The following is a 9,425-nucleotide window of genomic DNA, read 5'->3' as shown; positions in this document are numbered from 1 at the left end:
CAATCCAGGAATGCATTTCTGCAATAGTTCACATGCACTAAGGTGACTAACTTGTTTTACCAGACACGTTGCTGAATGAAACAGACTGAAAAGGGAAGCTGACATTTATGTGGACTCAACCCTTGAACTCAAACTAGTATCACAAACATTTTCAGTAAATCTACAATCTAATTGTCCCAAGGCTCTTCAGTGTGTCTTGACATATGCTTATGTAAATACACAGACATATGCTATGTAGATTTTACATTTGCTTTATGCTTTACTGATAACAAACAAAGCCCAAGGATCTAGACTTTGATCCGCCTGAGTGCTTTGGGCATACTTTTACCATAACAAGCGTTCAGGGTTCTTGGATATTACTTCTGTAATACCTTGTGTTTTGTGTCACTGTATTTTTTTTGTGTGTGTGTGTGTGTGTGTGTGTGTGTGTGTGTGTGTGTGTGTGTGTGTGTGAGATGGGGAGAGAGTGTGGGCGGGACAAGGACACAGAAGGGAGGGATCATGCCATGGTTGAGACATTCACTACATGACTCAACCTACCGTATACCAGTTACCTAGCAATGACAGAACACACTAACCACAAAACTGTTGGATTTCACTGGATACTTAATTACCATATTCCCTAACTGCGGAGATTTGTAGCTTTTTCAACCACGGGAACTCTGACAGATGGATGTGAAGATGAAATATCAATGACAGAACACACTGACCACAAAACTGTTGGATTTCACTGGATACTTAATTACCATATTCCCTAACTGCGGAGATTTGTAGCTTTTTCAACCAACGAAACTCTGACAGATGGGTGTGAAGATGAAATATCGATGCTGTAAGTATTACACATGTATGCTCATGTAACCACTGACCACAATAGCATACAGAAAATCACATACGTTATCTGAAATTACATGGTTAGGCTATTCTACCATGGCTATCATTCATTTTCACTCTACCAGTTGAAATTGAGCAAGGCATGTCACAAATGTCTTATCTAATCGCAGCTATAATAGGCAGCACCTTGCACTCTAACCATAACCCTAACCCTCAGGTATTCATCTCCATTCCTTGATATTGCCTACAGTCTGATATCAGGACATTGGTTTCAGTCCAGACTTCTACCGAAGCCCAATGAAAGAAAATAGGACTCGCTCAACTTGTTTTCCATGTGTCACCAGAAATACGGAGGCGTACTGATAGGGTTGTGTGTGGATATATCTGACAACGGTTGGCACATCATACTCACAGAAGAAAAAAACACTAGTGCTTGAGGATCCAAATGGTACAAACCCCTGAATGTGGCCAATTTGAGGACAATTATGAAAGTGATGTTTTTTGAGTGGTCGCTTGCAATCCTGCTCTCCATACAGCTTTTGGTTTCGGCATCGAAGTTGGAGATGATTGACTATGAGAGTCAACACGTCACCTGCTCAAAGGTAATATGCCAACGATCCTAACAACAAGAGAGGTCAGCGATCATGGAGTGTGTGTGTGTGTGTGTGTGTGCCTGTGTGTGTGTGAGAGAGAGGGACAAAGAGAGAGGATTCAGAGGGGAGAGAAAGATAGACATCAACAATCATGGTTTATTATGTTGTCACATCACACATTCAATTTCCTTTATGTACTGTATGCCACGATCTGTTAATAATTTAATTAAAAAATAATAATAATATGAAATGAAAAAAAAAGAAAAACACCTTGCACGTCACTTATTTAATGTCTTCAAATATTTGAATATCGTTTGTTTATTGTACAAATATTTAATGACTATGTAATGAGATCACAAGCTGGCAATACGGTCTACATACTACAGAGCACACTTTGTCAAAAGACGTGTCATATTACTGTTGCATGTAGTGTCATAACAGCACACAAGGAAACCAAACAAATTGGTGGAAAAAAACTATAAGACTATAAATCCATGGCTCACCAACACCTGTCACCTCAACAACATCCTGTTTCCACAAGTAGGCCTACACAGCTATCTAGACTCTAGGGCCTTGGGAACTAAGGAGCAGTTTGTGTATATATATACATATATATACATATATATATATATATAGAGAGAGAGAGAGAGAGAGAGAATGTCAGTCATGATTAAAACTGATCCCACAACAGGTATGTTTGCAGTTGTGTAGTCACTGTGTATGTATGTATGGACACACCTACTCATTCAAGGGTTTTTCTTTACTTTTACTATTTCCTACATTGTAGAATAATAGTGAAGACATCAAAACTATGAAATAACACATATGGAATCATGTAGTAACCAAAAAAGTGTTAAACAAATCAAAATAAATTTTAGATTCTTCAAAGTAGCCACCCTTTGCCTTGACAGCTTTGCACACTCTTGGCATTCTCTCAAACAGCCAGCTTCACCTGGAATGCTTTTTGATTGTGGAGGCCAGCTCATCTGATGCAGCACTCCATCCCTCTCCTTCTTGGTTAAATAGCCCTTACACAGCCTGGAAGTGTGTTGGATCATTATCCTGTTGAAAAACAAATGATAGTTCCACAAGCGCAAACCAGATAGGATGGCGTAACGCTGCAGAATGCTGTGGTAGCCATGTTGGTTAAGTGTGCCTTGAATTCTAAATACATCACAGACAGTGTCACCAGCAAAGCACCCCCACACCATCACACCTCCTCCTCCATGCTTTACGGTAGGAAATTCACACATGCGGAGATCATCCGTTCACCTACTTTACGTCTCACAAAGAGACTGCGGTTGGAACCAAAAATCTCCAATTTGGACTCATCAGACCAAAGGACACATTTCCACCAGTCTAATGTCCATTGCTCGTGTTTCTTGGCCCAAGCAAGTCTCTTCTTCTTATTAGTGTCCTTTAGTAGTGGTTTCTTTGCAGCAATTCAACCATGAAGACCTGATTCACACAGTCTCATCTGAACAGTTGATGTTGAGATGTGTCTGTTACCTGAACTCTCTGAAGCATTTATTTGGGCTGCAATTTCTGAGGCTGGTAACTCTAATGAACTTATCCTCTGCAGCAGAGGTAACTCTAGGTCTTCTTTTCCTGTGGTGGTCCTCATGAGAGCCAGTTTCATCATAGCACTTCATGGTTTTTGCCACTGCACTTGAAGAAATGTTCAAAGTTTCTGAAATTTTGATGGATGGTCATTTCTCTTTGCTTATTTGAGCTGTACTTGCCATAATATGGACTTGGTCTTTTACCAAATAGGGCTATCTTCTGTATACCATCCCTACCTCGTCACAACACAACTGATTGGCCTAAATGAAATAAGAATGAATGATGTTCCACAAATTAACTTTTAACAGGGCACACCTGTTAATTGAAATGCATTCCAGGTGACTACCTCATGAAGCTGGTTGAGAGAATGCCAAGAGTGTGCAAAGCTGTCAAAGGCAAAGAGTGGCTACTTTGATGAATCTCAAATATAAAATATATTTTAATTTATTTAACACTTTTTTTAGTTACTACATGATTCCATATGTGCTATTTCATAGTGTTGATGTCTTCACTATGATTCTACAATGTAGAAAATAGTAAAAATAAAGAAAAACCCTTGAATGAGTAGGTGTGTCCATACTTTTGACTGGGACTGTATGTTTGTATTCATGAATACAATATAGTACTTATTGACATTTGTGTAGTCACTCTGTATGTATGGATGAATACAGTATGCCGGTGTTGATCTTAATTTGAGCCAGTTTGCTACAGTAGGAAAATAATCCTGCAGCAACAGGAAATGTTAAAATAACGGACAATTTTGTAAGGGTTGATACTTTTTTTCAGGGCAAATCAAGTCGGAAATTTCAAATTGGAAATTTCAAACTTTAGAAGCCTTTTTGGAACTCAAATACACTACAAGTTTGCATTTCCTGCGAAGCAGGAAAATTCTCAGCAACAAAAGAGTGATCAAATTAAGATCCTACATCTGTAGTACCTATCAGTAGGTCTTTAGTGACCTTGTATGTATGGATTACTACACTACAGTATAATATTTTTCGGTGGGTGGTCATCACTGTGTCTGTATAGATAAACACGGCGTAGTACTTACATACAAGGTAAACAGTTTATACCGTTGTATCTCACCAGGGTCTCTTTAACTGCACAGTGAAGGCATGTGCTGGGATTCCGATCCAAAAGTGTCCTGTGGATGCAAAAGGGCTGTCGGTGCAGCCTGTGCTGTGCTGCAGACAGGGCACAGCATGCAGACCTTGCCTACACATTCGCCTTGACATCCAGCCCAGAAACGACCAGACAGGTGTGTGAACAACCTACACACACTTTTTTTCCATTTCAACCTCTGCGGTTACAATGTGAAACACGATATGGAAAGTGTACCCATATTAGCTTCTACTGCATGGTTTATTGCTCAACCCCTCACGTTGTGTCAGTAAGTCGTGCCGTCGTCACTCCTGCGGTCAACTGGGTTCTCTCTGTGTTTCAGCATCGTATGCGAGTGTGTGTTACACTGTGCCACAGCTAATAATGCCTCTGTGCAAAAAGCTCGAGTTCACAGTGATCCCTGCTGCTCCGGATGAGCAAGCTTCATCCAAGGTATATTCCATATGAATTCCCGTGTGAGTGTGTGAGTGTGTGAGCCTGTTTTGTGATTCATCTCCATGCTCTCCTATATACTCAGCAGGCATGGCTGTCACTGCTGCTTGAGTCTAAAGCCCTGTCCTTCAGCAGTCAGGTGACTGTGTATGTTTGTAACCTTCACTCGACTGTGGTGCTTCCGTCAGTGGATGAAGGTACGGTCTTGGAATTCCCGTTGTGATCAAACAGCTTACGTCAACACATATTTGTTTGATAATGATCCTCCGAGGATCCGACTGGTTAAAATCTGATAGTCAATTGTTTCTATCCGTCCTTAGTGTGCTCATCCGCCTCACAGGGAGTTGTAGAGGAATGTGAAGGTGAGTTACATGTTCTATGTTTGTTTGTTTCCATGTTGTTATTGCCATAGAAATATAAGTACTAGAATGGTTGTACCTATTCAGGAGTGTACCCATAGGACTAAAGCAGGATGTATCGCATTCAATCTGGTTTAAAACCCATTCTAATCATTCTAATTCTATGATTCTTGCACCTCCTGAGTCTTGGTTGCAGACACATTGGTCTTCCTTTAATGGATCGTCCCCAATAGAGGGGCTATTGATGCTCAGACGTTCAACACACTATCAATTGCGTCCCTGTTGAAATGCAACAGCTTTCCTGGGGTTAGAGGTAGGGACAAGGCTCGGCAAAGGGTTAGGGTTATGGTTCAGGCTAGAGCTAAGGTCAGGGTTAGGGTTAAGACTAATGTTAGGGCTAGTGGATAGTTGAACATTTGTTGATAGTCGGATGMGCCTATATTAACCATCTGTAGGGGTCTATGCAAATTCCAAACCAATATATATTTTATTCATGACCATTYGTTCTGTTTTTCCATAATGACTCTGGTTTATGAAGTGAGAGACATGGTTAGACRTGTGCAACTCTGGAATTAGAGTAAATGGCTTGGTTTTGCTGCTCTCTAATTTGCCGGTGTGTCTGTCAGTCCCCAGTTTCAGCACTCCGATTGATCCGGAGAGACGTGAGGTGATGCTGCGAGTCGCAAAGGAAGAGGACAGTCCCTACCACCTAGAAATGTGCCTACAACATGAACATAATGGAATGTGCAGGGTCCGTGTTGTACTTGGCTTTCCTCCCAACTCAGTTATTTATATGCAATATTCTTCTCAGACTTTCACTCTTCCCTCTTCGATGATAACATGTTGTCTGYTGTCCTACAGACCTGGAAAGAGAAGTCCCTTCCACTGCACTCTGTCACCCCCTGCATGTGCTTCCAGGTACTGTTGCTATTTCCCCCTTAGCTATTATCAATCTGTATCGGGCCAACTTTTGTCAGTTGTGATATTACTACACACTCACACATCCAACTCAGTCTAACTGACAACATTATCCCCTTTGTGTTGCTCATTCGAGTTCTCCGGTTTTGTGTGTAATTGGTGTGTGTGTGTGTGTTGTGTGTGTTTCAGTTGTGGTGGGATAAAGGAGACGAGAGGTCTCGTCGATCTAGGAGCTGTCCTTTTAGGAACAACACCGGTAAGAGATGAACCGTGCAGCGTCCTCCTTGTTACACGTGTTCCACTATGACAGTCATGAAYGTGGGTCATGGAGTTGATTCCCATTGCTTCTGTAACTCCCCTATAAAGTATCTTATACCTTTATCGCTCTCTTCCAGAGCTGTTCCAGAGGAACMTATGGGAGAATGTGTCAGTATCTGTGGWACAGGGCCAGATGAACAGTGGCGGTGCAATGCTGTCCTGGAACCTGACTGCCCCCTGTAGGGTGGAGGCTGAAGTGTGGCCCTGCCAGAGAGATGCAGGCGTGGACAAGGACAGATGCACAGAGCTGGGGGACATTAGGCAGCGTCTGTCAAATGACATATGGAGGGAAAATGACAGGGGACTCTGGGTACGTATACAGGAGCATTTGATTGGTGCCTCACATTTTTTATCGGTGCATCTTTAAATGTCCTTTTGTCATTGGGATGTGCTCTTATCATTTGTATCAATTGGTTTTGTGTTTTTATGGTGTGGTGATATATGGATAAAACAGATTATTTTATGATTTTTTCCCTTCTGTTTCAGCTGATGCCAGGTGTGTTTGAGGATGTCAAACCTGGCCTTGATCTCTGTGTGATGGTAAGACACTTCTACTGGTTGACTCTGTAGGGGACTTGGCTCTAATATTGAACTTGGATCCTGCTGTAGCATGATGGGAGCTCGTCTTATAGTAAATGTGTGTGTGTGTTGTGTGTGTGTGTGTGTGTGTGTGTGTGTGTGTGTGTGTGTGTGTGTGTGTGTGTGTGTGTGTGTGTGTGTGTGTGTGTGTGTGTCCATCCTTGCAGGTGAAGGTCAAAGGGAAGAACAGTGAGCTTGGCCCCTTCTGTCCCATTGACTGTGAGTATTTTAGGAAAGGGCTGAAGTATCAATATACTAAATAGTATCAATATAAGTATCAATATACTAAATATGGACCCTACTAAAACTGATACATGTACCATTTCCTGACCACTTCTCTGATTGTGTGTGTGAAAAGAAGGCAGTTATGTTTAAAATCTTCATCATCAGTCAAGTATTTACTTGTATGCTTTATGAAACAAATGCTCACAAAAAGTTGATTGGTCTGTTTTGCCTACCTGTAGGGACTGATAACAAGAAATTCTGAGGATTGGGAAATAATTCATATCTGTACTTCTCCCTCTCAGCCAGATGGTGGCACTGGCGCTGGGGTTTGCTGGTTCTGGTCTCCCTGATGCTGGTAGGCCTAGCAGGAATGTGTCTCTATTTCCTGCATGGCAAACTGAAACGTGAGTCATTCTGGTCAGATCTCCCCCAACTAAACACAAGCAAAGGCACTGTGTGTAGAGACAAAAAAAAGTGTTACATTTGTGTTACTATTGTGTTAGTGTTGTGTTATTGCGCTACTCTGTGGTGAAGTGAGAGCTAAGCTCTTCTCACCACAAATACGCTCTCTGCCTCCCGCCAATTCATTATTAATAATGGAGAAAGGGGGAGCTTTAAAGGAGATCAAGATGTAGAGAAAGACAATAAATCCGATATCTTTTCTATTGTGCGTATTCTTCAGGCTCCCACTTCTCTCAATAGCACTATTCATTCTTTTTTTTTTGTATTCTAATTTTCTTTTTTTATAGCTCTATTCATGTATCTCTCAGACTTTTTTTCTGGTGGGTGTTGTTTACTACAGTCAGGAATTTTTTTTTGGGGGGGGGGGTCAATGGTCAAAGTTGTTTTTGTAAAGGACAAAAAAAACTCTCATTGAAAATGACACAAAGGCCTCTGTGTTACAGAACCATGTCAGGGTGTATCATATTACATTTCTGTCTCTCCAACAGGGTGGGCATGGGAATGGCACCAGAAGGAGTGTGATCAACGTAAGCAGGTTTCTCATAGTCCAAATGTACAACATGTAAAATAAAGAAGATGCATATTTATCTGGCAATAATCCTTGACAAAACAATGGAAAATGAATGTATTTAACTCCCCCTTCCCTTCGGCTCCCTTCCTTCCTTACTTCCTTACTTCCTTCCCTTTGTAGTACCTCTAAGGGGCCACGTGGTGCTGCTGAGCCCGCCGGATGTGGATAACTCTGTGTCAGAGCTGGTATGTGAGCTTGGCTCCTCTCTGCATGCCAGGGGCCTCAGTGTGTCTGTGGACCTGTGGAGTCGGGCTGAGCTGTGCTCTCTGGGGCCCCTGCCCTGGCTGCACTCCCAGCTGCAGCCCCTGGACAGCCAGGGGGGCAGGGCCTTACTGGTACTGACGCAGGCAGCCTGGAAGAAGGCAGAGGATTGGGGYCAACAGTGGGACCAGCATGGCCAGCAGGGAAGGGACATAGCCCAGGCAGTGGAGGAGAAGAGGCTTCTCCAGGGCTTGTCCTCCCCATACGCGGACGTGTTCAGTGCCGCTCTGAGCTGCATCAAGGTGGACCACCAGCAAGGGTGCGCTGGAAAGCGCTTCCTCCTGGTCCACTTTGAGGCCCATTCTKCCAAGCCCCTCAGCAGTGAAAGGGATCTCCCAGAGTTGTTCCAAGGGCTGCCCTTGTTTCACCTGCCCTCCCAGAGACAGGAGCTCCTCGTTCAGCTGGCCATAGGGTCTAAWGGGCCTAGGGCTGGTATAGGTGGATAGAGGGGCTGAAGGACACTCTATTTACGGGCTGTCTAAAGGGACTCCAGGGTTTGAGGAGAGACAGTGGGATACCTGATGAAGGGGTTTCCCCATAATTATGTTGTCATTGGAGTGGAGAACAGYTGGGAGACTGTGCCCTTACAGTAGAGCAGTCGCCCTGAGGTCTAATTCCTCCCAACCATCCAAGCCTGCTCACATCATCACCCCAACACCCCCGGCCACTCACTTTACATTAGCACTGCRATACACTGGACGCAACTTGTTGGATGCAGAACCCTTGGATTATACTGKATGTGGTGATGTTATGAGGGCTAGAGTTATTGAGAGTGTATGAAACTACAACACAGCTGTCACCTTCCGTACACCTTGAGGATGGACTTCTATGTGTGACACTATTATATAGGTTAGGGGAGACCAGGGAACAAAGTAACTGTTTAAGCTTTTGTTTAGTAKGAAAATAATATTCGATGTAGATTCATTATCTTTTTATACAAACACACATATCTTAGCTACCATTATACACTGTAACGAAGTTTGCAATCTGTTGAAATGATGAGAATAGAAAGGTCATCACACAGAACAGTAGAAACATATATGGCAACTAGAAATCAAAACTGGATGGCCTTCAGAGATAGATGAGAGGGGTTGAGGGTGGCTGAAGGATGGGACTAAAAACAAAAAAAGATAACCAATGTAAAGTATACTGTGTCTGTAAAATGTATATATATATATATATATATATATA

The 9,425-nt window shown here is 42.6% G+C and overlaps 1 protein-coding gene across 5 annotated transcripts; it reads left to right on the top strand.

The window, feature by feature from the left end:
* The first annotated feature begins 501 nt into the window (after positions 1–501).
* LOC111962789 (interleukin-17 receptor C-like) lies at positions 502–9,425 on the top strand. Of its 5 annotated transcripts, none has more exons than XM_023986117.3 (15): positions 502–829; positions 1,176–1,433; positions 4,077–4,245; positions 4,432–4,541; positions 4,627–4,738; positions 4,862–4,903; positions 5,527–5,651; positions 5,762–5,818; positions 6,008–6,074; positions 6,214–6,446; positions 6,623–6,676; positions 6,883–6,934; positions 7,243–7,344; positions 7,891–7,929; positions 8,094–9,425. In XM_023986117.3, the coding sequence occupies exons 2-15, from the start codon at positions 1,317–1,319 to the stop codon at positions 8,678–8,680; spliced, it is 1,866 nt and encodes a 621-aa protein (XP_023841885.1). In that variant the 5' UTR covers positions 502–829; positions 1,176–1,316; the 3' UTR covers positions 8,681–9,425. The 5 variants fall into 5 exon arrangements, with proteins under 5 accessions (XP_023841885.1, XP_023841893.1, XP_023841878.1 ...); XM_023986125.3 differs by having other exon boundaries at positions 1,049–1,433; positions 4,630–4,738; XM_023986110.3 differs by having other exon boundaries at positions 1,049–1,433.

This window comes from Salvelinus sp. IW2-2015, linkage group LG1, assembly GCF_002910315.2.
Source record: "Salvelinus sp. IW2-2015 linkage group LG1, ASM291031v2, whole genome shotgun sequence".
Taxonomy (NCBI): domain Eukaryota; kingdom Metazoa; phylum Chordata; class Actinopteri; order Salmoniformes; family Salmonidae; genus Salvelinus; species Salvelinus sp. IW2-2015.
The sequence above is the reverse complement of the archived record's forward strand: the minus strand, read 5'-3'. Positions and strand labels throughout refer to the sequence as shown.